Here is an 18,248-nt window from a genome sequence, read left to right on the forward strand (position 1 = left end):
CAACTAGAAAGAGAATTATTGTCGTGGACTTATAGTACAGAACTATACCAATTCCGCTTTTATATTAGGGGACTTCAGCATACACATTGATATGACCACAAATGCTCTAACTTCCCAAGTCCTCAGCTCAATTCTCCAGACCTGCTTTTCTATTCCATCTCAGCTATACACGAAAATGATCATACCCTTGAACTTCGTATCCACCGTTCTTCCCCTTCTGTGTTCAGAAGCCAGTTTAGTTATGATGACAGGAAAAGCTAATAATTAGAGCTGTACAAAAATGGTATCGAGTGGCTTGCCTTGAGAAGTGATGGATTCTCCATCTCCTTAGTGCTCTCAAGCAGAAGCTCAGTGATTGCTGAGGTCTTTTCCAATTCTCAAATTCTCTGATTCTACAAATTCCCAAATCCTTTGTGTAATGATAATCTTTTTTTCATTTCAGCCTTTCCTTTGTCGAATGACTCAATCCTGTTATTCCTCCCCCACCAAGACTTCCAGTCAGCTTATCCCTTACTACTTTCCTAGCTCATCCCCGTGCACTATCTCCACTCTTTCCTCCTCAGTCTTGACTGTGTGCACCAGTTCAGCTCCATACTGCCCTCTGTTCTCTGCCCTTGAATCCTACTGCCAAGCACGTTTCACCAGACTTTAGCCATAGATTACATCATCCTTTTTTCACTTCCATTCATATCATTTTAAAAGGAACTGGAGAACCACAAAAATGTTAATTGGGTTCACTCCAAAATTATATTATCAGTCTTACCTGGGTGCTCTCTATGTTGAGGTAATCTTTCCAACTTCTCTAACCAGTTCTCTAGCTAGTGCACCACAGCAGCTGTTCCAAATTTTCTCATTTCTCCTCAAGCCTCCTCTGGCATACCTTTCAGGTGAGGAACTCACCTCATACTTCACTGAAAAACTGACACCATCCTTGAAAATAGATGCTCTCTTTCTCCCTTTCCCCATCCACATCATCTCTTCTGCTCCAATCCCTAAAGAAGTAGTCCTTATCCTTGCCTGTACCAGTTCCTCTCCTTTACCCTTGATTTCATCCCCATCTTCCTCTTCCAGAAGAATATCCCCATTATCATCATCCCTCCCCTCTAATCTTTAATCTCCTTATCTGGGCTCCTTCCCTGTTATACAAATATGCCCTGTCCTTTAAAAAAAAAAATCTTTTCACTTGATCCTATCAGTTCCACTAACTTTCATTTTATATCTCATTATCTTCCCAGCTAAACTCCATGAAAAAGTCATCTGTACATGGTTCCTCCATTTCTTTCCTTCTCACGCTGTTCTAAATGATATTGCAATCTGACTTCTGACCTCACAATACAGCTGAAACTGTTCTTTCCAAAATTATCATTGATCTCTAAATTGCCAAATGAAATAGCTTTTCAACCCTCCTCATCCTCTTTGACGTTTCTGCAGCATTTGACACTCACTCACTGTATACTTTATTATCTCTGGGTTTTCGTAACTCTGTCTCTTAATTCTCATCCTAACTATCTGACTATTCCCTATCAGTGTCTTGCTATATCTTTATCTTTGTTATGCCCCATAACTATGGGTCAACTTAAAGGTTCTATCTTGGACCCTCTTCTTTTTTCTCTCAGAATATTACTTGTTGATGTCTTTGGCTTCCATAAATTCAGGTATTGTTTCTTTGCAGATGATTCCCAGATCTACATATTTAGCCCTAATCTCTCATCTGAATTCTAGTCTCACCTCTCCAGCTTCTCATTAGACATCTCAAACCATATATCTTGTATGAATTTCAAACTCAACATTTCCAAGACAAGACTCATTATTTGTCCCAAACCTTATCCTCTTATTAACTCCCTAATTGCTGTTGGGGGCACCTCCATCCTTCCAGTCATCTAGATTCACAACCTCAGTGTCATCTTGGACTCCTCACTCTAAACCCCATCTATTTAATCTGTTGCCAAATCTTACCATTGAAATTGATAAAGATACAATTATAAAGAGAAGGAAAAGGTTCAGTTATATAAAGAAACCAGTGTTAATTTACAGGGAGCTTACCAACCAACTTGGATTTTATAAAAGATGGAAGATGGATGCAAGGGCAGATAATAGAGGTTGAATACAAAAGCATGGCATTTCAGATGACATCTAAGGGCAACAAAAAAAAGGGGATATGTGTGTGCGTGTGTATATGTACGTTTAACAGGACAACCAAAAAAGGGCCTTTTTAAAACCAGGTTCAAAGAAAGGATAAAAGGTTCATTCTGAGCAGATGGGATGTTCATAATAACAAAGAAGGCCCAGTTACTTATATTTTATTTTTCTTATTTTTCTTCTGTCAACCAACATTTATTCTGCACCTTCTCTATGCCAGGCTGAGTTCTAAATAGCAGAGCCATAAAGAAAGGCAAAAGCCAGTCCTTGCTCTCAAGGAGTTCAGAATCTAATGGGACAGACAGTATGCAAAACCTGTATACAAACAAAATGCATACAGAATAACTTGGGGGTGTCTTAGAGGGAAGACCCTAAGATTAAGGATTGGAAAAGGCATTTTGCAGAAGATGAAGCTTTAGCTGAGACTTGAAGGAAGCCAGGAGATGGAGGTGAGAAAGGAGAGAATTTCAGGCCTTGGGGACAACCAGTGAAAATGCCTGGGGTCAGGAAAACAAAAATAGTTGATAATCACAAGAAAGGTAATAGAATTGGCAAATGTTATTGTTGAACCACTGTGAGTGAGCTTTGAAAGCTTGTGGAGAAGAAGATTCTGCAGGATTGAAGAAGAGGAAGTGTCTTGCTTTCAGAAAAGGAAAGAGAGTGAACTATGTGAATTGCAGGTGATCACTCAGCAGAATTTTAGAATGTATTCTAAAGGGAATGGCTGGTCATATAGAAAAGAATGTGGTGAATTCAGAGAGCCAGCATGGCTTCATGAAGAACAGGTCTTGCAGACTTAACTCATTTCCCTTGTGACAGGGTTACTAGACTGGTAGTTCAGAAGAATATTGTAGTTTACTTGATTTTTGGTAAAGCATTTGACAAAGTCTACATTGTGTGGAAATGCAGGTTAAATAATAAATAGTTAGGATTCAAAATTGGTTGAATGGATAGAACTGAAGAGTACTATTTGATAGTTACTGTCTACTTTGGAAGGTGGACTTTGTCTGATTGGAAGGCAGGTTATAATGTGATGAAACAGTAATGTGTACTTGTCCCTGTGCTGTTTAACATTTTTATCAATGACTTGAGTAAAGAAATAGATAATATACTTAGCAGATAATGCAGATGACACAGAGCTAGAAGGAATAGCTAACAGAGTCAGAATTGAAACTTTAACAGGCTAGAACATTGAGCTGATTCTAAAAAGTTACATGATATGAGGGATAAATATAAAGTTGTAACATCTGAGTTTTAAATTTCCGCTTTGTTGGTATAAAATGGAGGAATTCTGACTAGATAGCAATCTGAAAAAAATCTAGGGGTTTTAGTCAAGATGAATCAATATAATATGTCAGCCAGGAAAAACATATTCAGTCTTAAACTTCATGAAGAAAAGCCAGTCACCTAACACTGAGGCTGTTTAGCCAGACAGAAGGAGTTAGAGGAGGAAAGGAATGAGAAGAAAACATGTTGAAAGTTGTATTCACCTTTTGCAGAGGGGCAAATTTAGATTTGCTATAGTGAAAAACTTCCTAACAATTAGAGCTATCAGATAATGAAATAGTCTGCTTCAGCAGGTAGTATTTTTACATTCACCGCAAGTCTTGGTGAACACTTGGGTAGGATAGATGCTTGTTCAGATACGGATTAGATTAGATGGCTTCTGAGGTCTCTTCTACCTTTGAGATTATGTGACTGTGTGAGACTTTGGAATTTCCACGTAATGCCATAGAGTAGATTTCATCATCTTACAATCAAAGTTGAATTGCTGAACTACTAAAGTGTTTGAAAAGTCACTTTATAATCTCACCTATAAATTGGTCTCATGGCATAGATCTAAAGCCAGTGTTATAAAGATGCTCCAGTTTATATTTACTGAAATGTTTTGTAGTTGTTTCGTATGTCTGTAGTTTTGTCTTCCCTACCCCCGTTAGATCATAGCACCTTCAGTTCAGGGATCATGTTTTACAATTCTTTTGACTGCTTAATGGTATTAGTATTATTAATAATAATAACAACAACTAATATTTCTGAGGCACTTTAAGGTTTGCAAAGTACTTTTAAAATATCTCATTTTATGCTCTCAACGATCCTGGGGCAGGGGCTATTATGATCCCCATTTTACAGATAAAAATACTCAGGTGGATGTAGATTAAATGATTTGACAATAGTTACACAGCTAATGGTATCTGATGCCAAATTTGAACTCGAGTCTTCCTGACTCTAGGTCTAGTGCTATGCATATAAGATGTGTTCAATAAATGGTTGTTGAAATTATTAAACTCTTCAGAAAGCAGATTATATGTGGTCTACTTTCTAAACCAACCTCTCATTCTGTGCTTTTTTATCCTATCCCTTCCTATCATTTTGATAACCTTGTTCCATTTTATTATTCCTTCCCTTTTATGCATCATTTTTATAAAGATATTCTTTTTTATAAACTTGGAAATCACCAACAAAGAGACCTTCAGATATACAAATAAAAACATTGTACGTGAAATCATAAATTTCTGTTATTTACAATTTAACAAGTACATAAATAGAATTTTATAGAACAGTTATATTTTTACAGAACAAATCAGTCAAGCATTTATTTGCTAAGGACACAAAGTCAGACATTTCCAAAAAAGTTTAAAAAAAAAAACACCTCCCTCAAGGAGTTTACATTCTATTAGAGGAACTATCTATATTGATATAAGTAAATATAAAAAGCTATTAAAGCTTTAAACTGTAATGAGCCTTTTGGGATACTCTGTATATACAAAATAAATACAAGTTAATTTCTTAATAATTGTCATTTTATGAGACAGTAAATCCCCTTTTAGGTTTATGTACCATAATTTGTTCAACCACTTTCCAGTTTTTGGGTACTTGGGTTGTTTATAGTGTTTTCTATTAAAAGTAATAACTGTCTAAAAATATTTTTGTACAAGCATCTCTTTTTCATTTTCAGTAGTGTCCTTTCCCAATAACGGAGTCACTGAGAAGCAGTGGGGAGTAGTGTGTAGTCTTTTGGGCAAATCGCTGAACGTCTCAGAACCCAGGCAGCTCTCAGAGGCTCAGAGCCACAGATGAGTTCCTGATTTCCAGGGGAATCACAGAATCGTAGTTCTAGAGCTAGGAGGGACGGCAGAGGTGATTAGGTGATTCTGTTAATTTTAGGAAAACCACCTAACCCACTTTGGTTCTCAGGTTTCCTCATCTGTAGAAAAGTTAAAAGCCTTGTCAGAATTCAGACAGGTAGTGACCAGCAGAGCTGAGATTCACGAATCCAAACCTAAGAACTGGAATCATTGTCTCAAAGATAAAAGTTTTATAACTCTTATTATTTATGATCATTCCATATTGTTTTCCAAAATTGTGCCATTTCACAGCTCTGTAAGCAGGGTAATTCAGTACTGCAGCTGTCTTTTCACAAGTCCACCAACACTGAATTGCCATTTTAAATTATTTTTGCCAACTTAATGGTTGGCATTGCTCTAATTATTAAAAAGCTTGAATACTTCCTCTTATGATAATTGATAATTTGTGTTCTTTTAAAAACTACTTGTTCGTATCCTTTGACCAAATATTGGAGGGGAATAAAGATTACTTTTGAGTCTGTCAGTTACAAATAGATTTTGAATATAAAATTTTAACCAGAAGTATTTATCACAAATATTTTCCCTCATGGTAGCTAGGTGGCGCAGTAGATAGAGCACCAGCACTGGAGTCAGGAGGACCTGAGTTCAAATGTAGCCTCAGATACTTGACACTTACTAGCAGTGTGACCCTGGGCAAGTCACTTAACCCTAATTGCCTCCCAAAAACAAACAAGTATTTTCCCTCAATCTTTTTCTTTCTTTCTTTCCTTTTCTTTTTTTTTGGATGCATTACTTGAATAAAAGCTATTTTTATGTAATCAAGTTTATCTATTTTTTTTTCTTTTAGGCAATTGGGGTTAAGTGACTTGCCCAGGGTCACACAGCTAGTAAGTGTCAAGTGTTTGGTCTGAGTCCGGATTTGAACTCAGGCCCTCCTGACTTCAGGGCCAGTGCTCTATCCACTGTATCTATTTCTAATTTCTTACATTTGCTGAACAGTTCAGAATTTTCCAACGCCAGACAATTTTAATAGATATGGAAAAAAACGAGAAGATAATGGAATACCGTATGTTTTCTTAAGCTACTAATGCTTAAATTGCACTAAGACTTCTTGGAACATCTTATATAAATCAGTCCTGTATGTGGAATTTGTTAATGTGAGACATGGCTCCAGTCCCATTTTTTAAAATCATAGTTTCATCATAGTTTTTCATCAGTTTTTCCCATGACTTTTGTTATTAATTAATTCATCCTCTATTTTTTTAGTTTTACATTTATCCAACACTAGTCTACTGTGTATCTTTGGTTCTAGTGCTGAATTATTTTGTTCCATTAAGCTTATTTCTTTTATCTAATACATGACAATTTTAGTCTTTACAGATATATAATTTGAGATCTGGTCATCTGGACAATTTTTTTTCTTTTCCTTTTTTTTTTTTTTAACAATTTCACTCAGTATTTTTGATAGTCTGTTCTATGTATTTAATTGTTGTTTTATCTGATTCTAAGATGTGTAGCCCATTGGGATTTTAATTGGTATTACTTTAAAGCTATAAATTAATTTAACTATGATGGCTATGTTTACTTTGTTGACTCCATTTAGCCATGTACATTTTTAATGCCTCTGCAGTTATTTAATTCTTTATTTCTGTACAGTTGTTTTATAATTTTCCTTCTAAAGTTCTTGTGTAAGTCTTGATAGATTAATACTTAGATATTTGATATGTATTTTGTCATTATTGTAAATGGCATCTGTTTTTAAAAAAGTTTTTTTTTAGCATTTCTATCACTTCTCAGTGATTTTCCTCCTTCCCAGTTAAAATTCTTCCTTATAATAATAAAAAAAAAATTATTAATCTAAACAAATCAACAGATTGGCCATGTCTAAAAGTATATGTTTTGAGGGGCAGGTAGGTGGCGCAGTGGATAGAGCTCTGACCTTAGAGTCAGGACGACCTGAGTTCAAATGTAGCCTCAGATACTTGACACTTACTAGCTGTGTGACCCTGGGCACGTCACTTAACCCCGATTTCCTCCTCAAAAAGCAAAAAACAAAACATAAAAGTGTGTGTTTTGCTCTATTCCTGCAGTCTTCTACCTCTCTGCCAAAAGGAGGGAGACACGCTTTATTATCTTTCTTCCAAAATAAGATTGTTCATTGCATTGATCAGAGTTCTTTCTGTATTCTTCTCCTTCTAGTTGGTCATTGTACATATTGTTTTGGTTCTGTTTACTTTGTTCTTCATTCATACAGATCATCTCAAGTTTTTCCAGATTCTTATTCATTACTTCATGTGGAACAATAATATTGTATTTTACAAGTACAATTAGCTTATTACCCAATCAGTGGAGATTTACTTTGCTTTCACTTCTCTGCTGTCACAAAAAGAATTGCTATAAATATTTCTGTATACTTGGGATCTTTTCCTCTGCTTTTGATGTTGGAGACAGGAATCTCTCCCATTTCTTCTTATTTTAAATAGCACCAGCCTTGAAGTTAGGAAGACCTGGGTTCAGGTCTCACCACTGACACATAATGACTGCGTGACTCTTGAAAATCACCTAACCCCTTAGTGTTCTAAACCAGTAGTGTCAAACTCAAATAAAAGTGGATCCCGGTGGGCTGTATACTAACTTAGAAAACCACAGATTAGCATTATCTATATTTTATTATATTTTTAGTTTATTATACATTTCCCAGTTACATTTTTTTTTCCCAGTTATAATCTGGTTCAGACTGCACCCAGGAATTTTGTGGGCTGCAAAATTTGACACATGTGCTTTAAGCAGCTCTCTAAGACTAGAAGTTGCAGAGTAGGTGCCAATGTGCATTATTAGAGGAAGTTTTTTTATCCAGGAGTTCCCAGCCCTAATGAAATCATAAGCCCAGTCTTCTGTCCCTACAAATGAAAGATCTAGACATTGTGGTAATAATCACTTGAATTTTTTCTTTGTTTTTTAGGTACAGAGATAAAAGACAAATTGAGGTGTTATGACTTTGATGTACATACAATGAAGACACTGAAAAACATCATTTCACCTCCATGGGATTTCAGGGAATTTGATATAGAAAGACAGACTCTGGAAGAAACTGGGCTTATACCATTAGAAACGTCACATCATTCAAGGAAGAACACAGATTCTAGGCCTCCATTGGAAGAAACCTTTGAAATTGAAATGAATGAAAGTGACATGATGTTAGAAACATCCATGTCAGACCATAGTACATGATTCAGAGCCTTGGTCAAAATTTCATTTTGTCCTGATATGTTAGTATTTTGTCACATCCTTGTCATGTTTGAAGAATTTGCTATTTTTTTATATGAATCCAAACTACATCTCTACATCTAGCAGCGGAGAACTTATGCCTGCCTTAAAAGACTGGATAGCACACCTTCACAACAGATGGTTTTCCAATTTTACTGATTCTAAAAAAAGTTACACATTATGGAATAAAGAAGGTAAACCATCTTATGTTTTTTAAACTGTAATGAGACCCTTTGACTGCTATTAAAACTGTGATAAATACTAAGAAATTAATATGAAATTGTTTACAGTACATATCAAAATTAATTTAAAACAGCTAAAGGTTATTATAGTATTAAGGCTACCAGACTTATAGCCTATCAGTGAAGCACATTTTGTCATTTTAAAAAAAGCCAAAAGAATTATAGGGAATCTTAGTGTAAAATTAGCATTTTGTTCTTTAAAATAAATAACTTCGAAGTAATCCATTGATCTTTTTAACTTCTGTGTTTTAGTATATGGGAGGCATGTGTTTGATTTCATCTCATTTTTGTATATTAAACTGATGACCAAGTTTTTAAACTGTGTTAAATGTTAGGTTCTCTTGTTCTATTTTGGGCAATTAATTTTAGCATCTTTAGTACTTATGTAATTTTAAGATTGTGTGAAAGAGGATCTGGCAATTATTTTTAATGGTACATAATTTTAATGTTATGAACAGATGACATCTAATTATATTATCTGAAACTGATTTATAAAGTATAGAGAAGCTTTCTCCTGGTATATAGCAAAAAGAAGTCTCCTAATACTATATTGAGTTAAAATGTATAGTATGACTTATTTTGAAACTGAAACTGTGATCTTTTTTTTATTTTGTAGTTTAGTCACTTTAATTAGCAAGAATCACTCTACTGTGAACTCACTGAAAAGATTTGTAATTTGTTTTGTCAGGGAACCAAAAAGAGACTGCAGTGCTTCAAATGTTAAACTTTACATATTACCCCTTCAGTAGTTCAAATACCATTGTGTATATTTAGCAAGTATTTTTTATTTCCCTTGTTCCTTTTTGACTCTGGGATGGGTTTGATTTTTTTTTAAACTTAGTCATGTCCATTTCCACTTATGAAAAGATTATAGACACAGATATATTGCCTGCTTGATGGTATTTCTAAGTCCACTGCCAGTTTTTTTTTTTTAATTTCTACACTGTAATAACCTGTAAGCTTATAATGAATGTTAGTATACTACATTGAGACAGCTGTTTTGGCTACCACCACATCTATTCAAATTCTCTCCCCGTTTCAGCCACCTGCCACCTGTGTTATCTTGGACAAATGATTTAACATCTTTGGGCCTCAAGTATCCTCAAATTTAAAATGAGGTGATTAGACTTGGATGGCCTAGGCTCCCTTCCAAATCTAAATCTGTGATCCCATGACCCTACAGAACCAAGAATAGTTTTGAGAAATCTTGTAAAATGACAGTTGGTGAGCTAGAACTTGTTAGAAGGGACATAAAGAACTACGTACAGAAGGGTAATAGTAATGTTGTCGCCTGGCTGGATTTTGAAGCCCCAAAAGTGGTACCATATTCTTTGAGTTTGACTTGACCCTTACAAAGCTTCTCTGCTTTGCTTTTGCAAAAACTTCCTTTAAGGAAATAGCTCTTGTTCTTAATATTTATAAAGATGAGGGTGGGTGGGTGTGTGGGTGTGTGGTTTGTTGGGGGGTGGGAAGGTGGGGAGAGGCCTGAGAAGGGAAGGGTAAAGGATGTGTAGTCTAGAATGATTTCACTAGTGTAATAACCACACTAACAAACTAACATAAGAACTTCCAGTGTGGAGCTTCCCTCTACTATTTTCCCTTGGCAACTAACTTATCTGTAACTTATAGTTTAAGAATTACCAACATCACTTATTTTAGAAGATTTTAAAATTACCGTCCTTTTTTTTCCAGTTCTATTCAGCAAATTTTATTTTGGTTAAATGTCCTCAGCTAATTTTCAGAATTTGTAAGATTTTTTAAAAGATATACTGATTGCACAGCTTCTTTCTCTGATCTAGATTAACATCTCCAAAAGAATTCCCTTCCAAATTTACTTTTACTTTAAAGAGATATGTTTTCACTGGCTTAGTTTGAAACTCCCACTCATTTCAAAATAAGTAAATTTTTCATCAGAAAATTTAAATTTCTTTTTAAAAAAATTCAGAGGTGGTATAGTAGAATAGATAGACTACAGTAGGTAGAGTTGGGACATTTTGGTTTCAAGTACTTCTGACATGTGAACTGAGGCAAACTGTTTAATTTCTCAGGGCCATCAACAACTCTCTAAAGCAGGAGTTCTTAACTGTGGACTTTAGGTTAAGGATTCAGACCTGTGGATAGATTTCAGAGGGTCCATGAACTTGGATAGAGGAAAAAAATTACTTATTTTCCCTAACTTAAAATGAAGAACAGCATTTCTTTCAGTTATTTAAAAACATTTTTCTGAAAAAGGATCCATGGACTTCACCAAACTGCTAAAGGAGTCCATAACACAAAAAAGTTAAGAACCCACACTCAACAGGCCATAAATTAATTACACAGGAGTTGTCAAGCTGTATCAGTGGAGGGAATTTCCAAACTAGATGTTTTTCACACCAATGAAATCACAGAACTGAACCATCCCCTTCCATCCCCCAAAAAGTTAGGGCTTGCATTTTCCCATTAATATCCCATACATCTACACAGATTTGTTTCTGAATTATTAAACTATGTCATATAAAGAACATAGTTTTGTGCATTTGTTAGACTATATGCATTAAAGTTTACCAATGGTGGACATTTGATTTTAAGTCAGGGAGAATAATAGCCTATTAATATGATTGCTAGATTACATAGATATTCCAAGTTAATATCTTCACTCAAAGCTATACATTTTGATGCTCTAAAAATGTACCAATATCCCTTATTGTAATATTTTTGTGATTTCACCAGTGCGTACACTCCCTATCTTAGATCATATCTTAGTAGGTGTTATGAAGTGCTATGGCCAAAAATAATCATCATCTGTGTAACATCCTATGATGCCCATCTAGTCAGTGAGGTTCCATTATAGCCCTACTTTCACTTTCAAGCAACCTCATGGTTTGGTCCTCAAGTAATAGTTCTTGGCTAATCAAGGTCTTGAAGTCTTTCTGGCTTGGTAGGCCTTTGCAGAGTTAGTCTACTGGTATATCCTTTGAGAGCTCAAGGTCACCTTTGTATAACAATGAAGCTCTAGAATAGAACTCTAAACATTATTGTTGAATGTGCAACACTGTCTACTGTTTTCTTTTTTTAATCCGTACTACCTTTCTTCATATATCTAGAAATAAATATGATACTAGAGGACCTATCTGTGATAACACCAAAAAATCCCTAAGTCCACAAAAGCTTCATTCAGTATGTATACCTTGTACATATTATATCCTTAGTATTTGTTGAATTAATTTGAATTCTTTGGTATAAATCCCATCAAAGTTTTGTGAATGATTTTTTTTTCTAATTTAAGGAATTGCCAAGTCATTGTTTTGATTTCCAAAACTGGCAATGCTAAACTTGAATAGTTCTGGGAATTTTCCTCTTTGTGTACCAAAAAAATCTAAAAACAAAAACCTAATTTCCATATACCCAGGACTTAAATTGAAACAACTGCAGTCTACCAGATTAAAAACCAGTAATTTAATAGAAAAAAAGGGGAATGTGTTGCTCATGTAAAATAAATTCTGTATTTTCCAGCTCTTTACCAACCCTAAAAAAAGGAGCTGCACTCCACTTTTTGGTAGAAAAAGGTCATCAGGTAATAAGATGTTCCACAAAAATAAATTCTGCAAATAAAAGAAGCTTACCCCTTTAAATGCTAAAACTTTTTTTTAAATTTTAACTATTTTCAACCAAAAAATCTGCTCAATACATTAGTATCTGCTATGTGTACGGCATGGTGCTAGTGGCTGAGATATAAAAATGGAAAACTACATAATCCCTGCTTCCACTGAGGTTATTATGGTTTAATAGGGTAAGCATGGGGGTTGCAATATAAGTATGATCTAAGGTAGAGCTTAATGGGGCAAAGAAAAAGTACAGAGTGTTCCCAGGGAAATTCAAGGAGGCTCAGGTTAATTTCAACTTTGGGAGAGGAATCAGTGAAGGTTTCATGGCAAAAGTGGCACCTTGAGCTAAGCCTAGAATGAAGAAAAGAATTTTAATAGATGATGATGGTGATACCTAGCACTTACATAGATGGAAGTGAAGGAGTCTTTCTAAAATGTATTATGTTCTTTTTAGCTAGCTTAATGAATGGAACATTATTAAACCTTTTCTTTAATAACTAGGGCCATCATCATAAACATAGAGTAGTGCTTTTATGGGCATTTATAGTGTTTAGAGCCATTTTACTCTCTTCCTATGGTCCTAGTCTGTCACGGGTTTTTTTTTTTAAAGATTTTGTTTCTACCCTTCCTTGTCCTCAGGCTGTTGTTTCTTGTTATTTTGCTTGCCTCCAGGTCTCTGGCCTAGCCCCTTATAAGCAGTTGTAGAGTAATCATATAATCAAATCTGGGATCATAGAAGGGACTTTAGAAGTCATCTAATTCAACTTACCTCTTTTTAAAGATGATAAAACTAGGTGGGGAGGTGGGGTGGAGAAGGGGGATGGAGTTGTCAGGGAATAGATAGTTGGGGGAAGCTGCTTGTTAGCATTGTTTCTAAAGCAAGATTTATAAATGAGCTTGTAGTGAAAGCTCCTTACTGATGAGTAATGTACATAAATGTTAATGTATGCGGGCTTTATAACTTTTGTGTTGGCTATTATTCTTGGCTGTATTTTGGATAGTTGAGGTTCCTAGATGAATGACCACCTGACCAAATGAAGTGCTGCCTTAAGGGGACAAAAAGTTTCCAGAAGTTGGTTCAAGCTTGTTATATTTCTTATCAATTAACAATTAATGTCAATGCTTATAATTTCAGATAGTAAGTGAATAATTAAGAAAAGCAAACAGGGTAATTTCTAATTTCATTAATTTTTATTTCCATAGTTGCTTATTTTCCTAACAGTTCAGATAGATGCATATTTTTGCTAGAAATTTATCCTAAAAGAATGTTAAAAATTAGAGCAACTGCCTAATTTTCTTAAGAAAAAAATAGAGGAAAATTTTTATGGTCACAGAAGCTGTTGCTGTTGAAATGGATAACATCTGCCAGTTATATGTCTGGTAGAAAGCAAGAGCTTTTCTTTGGATAAGCATTTCTTTCTTGAGAACTTCCTTGGACAGAAATTAAAGACTGGGGTACAATGCATCCCAAGATGAAGTCATCCACATCTACAGTTGACACTTGGTCAGGAGTTAATATAACTTTGTTTTGGTCATGGAAACTTTAAGATGTCAATATCAAGAAACATCTGACAGAACCAATTTAATTTCTGAAAAAGGTCACCTTTCCTCCTTTAGGCTCTTTTCATTAAGGAAGATTAATGCAGGTGTTCCTTAATTGCCTCTTTTAAAAATAATTCATTAAGGGCAGCTAGGTGGCACAGTGGGTAGAGCCCCGGCCCTGAAGTCAGGAGGACCTGAGTTCAAATCCGGCCTCAGACCAAACACTTGACACTTACTAGCTGTGTGACCCTGGGCAAGTCACTTAACCCCAACTGCCTAAAAAAATAAAATAAAAATAATTCATTAAAATAGATTTTAAATGGAAAGAAATGATGATATCACAGGCATATTCAAATCATATTTTAAGATTAGGGAAGAAGAGTTTGGTCTGTGAGGTCTTAAAAGAGTAAATTGTTTCATTTAACACCATTAATAGAAAAAAAAATAGCAGTAAAAGGCAATGTGGTAAATGGAGAAGAAAAGGCACTGGACAAAGTTTAAAGACCTGAGCTGAAACCTCTTCTATGACATTCGAATAATCACTTAACCTCCACAAGTACTCCATTGTAAAATGGGGATGATGACAACTCATCATAAAGGGTTTTGGGAAAGCACTTTATAAGCCATGAATCACAGCACAAACATGAGTTGCCATAACCAGGCTCTTATGTTTGTTGGGAATTGAGATTATGAAGATAAAATTAATTCTTTTGCCTTCCCAGCCATTGTGATTTCTCCACCACATTATCTGACAGGACTTTGAGGATCAAAAGTTCCTTGTCAAGAAGCAAAAACAAAATTTTCTCATTCCTTTACTGGATTTGTATGAAAACTGACAGATTAAATGTAACTTACAGAGAAGAGAGTAGAGAAAGGTGTAAACTAGGCTTAAGAATAGCTGGTTTGACAACATCAATAAGCACTTAATATATGCTAAGCACTGTACTTGGTTTCTAGAAATAAAGACAAAAGCATTACCTGACCTCAAGGAGTTTAAATTAAGTTAGAGGAAACAACATGTGTATATATAGAGAAGTATGTGCAAAGGAAATACAGATTAATTTTAAGGTTAAGGTACCAGCACCAAGAAAGGCCTTCTGTCTTAATTGAGCTTTAAGGGAAATTAAGGATTTTAAGAAGGGAGTTCATTCCTAACATGAGAAACAGCCTATACAAAGTTGTGGAGGCAGGAAAAGGAATGTGTGTAAGGAACATTAGGAAAGCCAATTTGACTGGATTGTAGAAACTGCACTTAGCATAATGCCTGGCACATAGCATGTGCTTAATAAATGCTAGTTAAGTGACTAGTTGACTGAATGAAGGGAAGCTAATTGATGTTTGAAAATTAATAATGTATATTCTGTTTCCTGTTGTCCTGAAAATGTTCCACCCACTGAAAATCTTTTAAGTCATAGGATCATAATTTAGAGCTGGAAGAGACCTTTGAAGCCATCAAATCCAGTCCCCTTATACCAGTCTACTGGTAAAGACTGAGGCACAGAGAGGTGTTAAGTGACTTTCCCAAAGTCACACAGCTAAGTGTGGGAGGCAGGAGTGGAGCTTGGGTCTTAGCATTTTTTTTTTGAAGGGGTAGTCTGATACATCTGTTCTTCTAAGTTTTTTGCCAGATAAGACTAACAGTAAAGAAAAAAATGCTTTCACTACTCACTTTTCTTTAGATGAAACATGATTTCCAGATAAGCATTTTGTGATTCTTTTCCATGAAGTCAATGTTAGAACTTTGACCACTCAAAGTATTTGCAAACATTTCTCTTTGAACTCTCAAATCACTTGTCCATCAGGTTAGGTTTGTATTTGGTAGACAGAAAGCATTAAACAAGTCTGTGTTATGCCTGCTCCAAGAAGTGAGTTTTGTCTTTACAATTTCATTTTTTATCAGTATTAAAATTATGAGAGATGAGCTTTGTCTTTTCAAGTTCATTTATATCAGTATTTAAATTACCACACATTTTAAAATCACCCACAAATATTTATTTACAATTTCTCAAGACAGTGCTAGGTTCTATTAAGGAACGCGAAGAAATATAAGACAAATGTCTACCCTCACAGAGTATACAGTCTAGCTGAGGAAATAAAACACAGTAAAAGTTACTAACTGTACAAGAATGCTTTTGTTCACACTAGAATGCTCTCCTCCTCCTCTGGCCTCTTATTCCTATGCGTATTTTAAAGACCAATTCAAATGACAACTCTTTCAGAAATCCTTTCATGATCCTTCCCACTTCAGATTTCCTATAGTCCTTTATCTGTACCACTCTTGTGCTCTAATATATTGTCATATTCATTATTTGTGTTTGTACCATAATCCTCTGATATGCGCTATGAGGTCAGAGAACCATGCTATCTTATTTAAATTTTCTGAGAGGCAATGTTGTTTGTATATAGTACAGTGGAATATACATATATATATATTATAGTGGAATATACATATATGTGTGTGTGTGTATATACACACACACACACATATATATATACACACATACACACACACACAAACTATAGATTGAATAGTGGAAAGAGCAAAGGACTTGAAGCCTCTGATTCTAGCTGGGTAATCCTGAGCAAATTCACCTCACCTCTGAGCCTCATTTCCTCATCTGTAAAATTGAAATAATACTTGTATTACCCATTTAAGGGTTGTTGTAAGGAAAGTGCTTTGTAAATAATAAAGCATTTTATAAATGTATATTATTTCCCAAGCTAATTAATATAATGCTTTGCTTGTAGATGGTCCTTGCTGGTTGAAATGCTTTAATTACAGCTAAGTAATACAGATTTAGGTATCTTTGTTAAATACTGTTAGTCTTTTTCCTATCTGCAGTAAAGGCATTCTGCTTTTACCTAGGGTTAATTTGGTAGCCATTTTATGTATGAATGCAGCAAATCTTTGTAACCCCATATAGAACAGAAAAATAAAGTTTTTAACAATTCATTTTGCTGACAAAATGGTGAACTAGAGAGATAAAAACATAAACCTGATAGTCATGTAAGAAGTGAGCAGTGTTTCCTTCCTACTCCAAAGATTTCCCCCAAGGAGTTACTTATTTGTGTACCTATCGTCCAAGTGACTGAAGAATGAAGGCCCAGAATATCTTAACACCTCATTGTGGATGATTGCTTTATAATCTTAAAAATTCATCCAAATTACTCAACCTAAAAACTGAGTTGAGTTTAATGTGAATAGCTTGTAGTAATTGGAGAGGGAAGAACTGCAAACAGCGTGACATTTTAAAAATATCATCTCGTTTTTAAATTTTTCAGAAATTTTAAACACCATGAAATTCAGTTTGAACTCTTAAATTTCCGTGAGCCATTTATTGTCTCATTTAAAGAACATTCAGAATATTTTAATAGCTAAAGTGAACGGCCCTGTTGTCCCCCATTTTTCTGCCACCAAAACCTCATCTTAATCTGTGTGCCTAGTTTATTTGCTAATTGTCATGAGAAAAAAAAGTTCTTTGAGGTGCTTGGAAGAAAGGTGCTATCAATACAATAATAGTATTGTCAAATGGAATAAAATGGAAATAAACCGTAAATATTGTAAAAAAAATTAATTTAAAAATGATTTCCATGTTCATTTTAACCCAAATCGTATCTTAATAGTTGCATGTGTAAAAGAAAAATAAACAAATATGAACTTGATCTTTCTTGATAGTGTCCCTGTAAATGAAGCACCTGAATATAGGGGAGATGAAATTATTTGGAAGACTTTAAGGTTTAAAATTATTTGCCTGAGTATCATAGGGTGCTACTGATTTTTATCATTTTTGCTGTTTTTATAGCAGCCTGCTATGCCTTTCCTGTTTCCAAGATTGGGTGGGTCAGAGTTGAAAGTGCAACTCAGAGGTTAGCATTTATGATTTTCCTGTTAAGTTGAACCCTTAAGTGGAACTTCTAGTACCAACAACCTTGGATTACCCCAGCAATAGAGCAGATACACTTATATTTAACCGCTTTTGGATTGCATGCACCAATATTTAATATATGACAAGCCTTAAGTTTTTCTTAACTATTTCTTAACCGCTTTAAATATACAGCATTTTTATTTTTAATGGCCTGGAATTCTTAGACAATCTAATCATACCCTCCCTAGGACACCAAGGACGGTGAGCTTTGAAATTCCATTCCCCACAGCCCTGAAAACAGTGGTTTAAATATTTTCTAGGGCGAAGCTGGAGCTCCTAGTACTCGGGTGTGGGAACAGCCTAAGCTCCAAGAAGGTCGCCTGGCTGTCCGCCCACGACTTGGGAGACAGCAATGCAGATAAAGCGGGAACGTGCCTCCCTGGTCCTATGCGCAGGCGCACCATCCCTCCTCCCGGTGCCGGCCCCGCCCTACCCCGCCCCACCCCCTTTAATTTTCTC

At 35.2% G+C, this 18,248-nt stretch overlaps 1 protein-coding gene across 1 annotated transcript in view; it reads left to right on the plus strand.

The window, feature by feature from the left end:
- The window catches only part of LOC114046231 (cell division cycle protein 16 homolog), a 52,062-nt gene extending 41,961 nt beyond the window's left edge, over positions 1-10,101 (plus strand). Inside the window, exon 15 of the mRNA XM_027866474.1 lies at positions 8,188-10,101. Coding sequence (XP_027722275.1) covers positions 8,188-8,456 — 269 coding nt within the window. The 3' untranslated portion in view covers positions 8,457-10,101. The remainder of the gene's footprint in view (positions 1-8,187) is intronic.
- The last annotated feature ends 8,147 nt before the right edge of the window (positions 10,102-18,248 follow it).

This window comes from Vombatus ursinus, unplaced genomic scaffold (assembly GCF_900497805.2).
Source record: "Vombatus ursinus unplaced genomic scaffold, bare-nosed wombat genome assembly UNPS02014781.1, whole genome shotgun sequence".
Lineage (NCBI taxonomy): Eukaryota > Metazoa > Chordata > Mammalia > Diprotodontia > Vombatidae > Vombatus > Vombatus ursinus.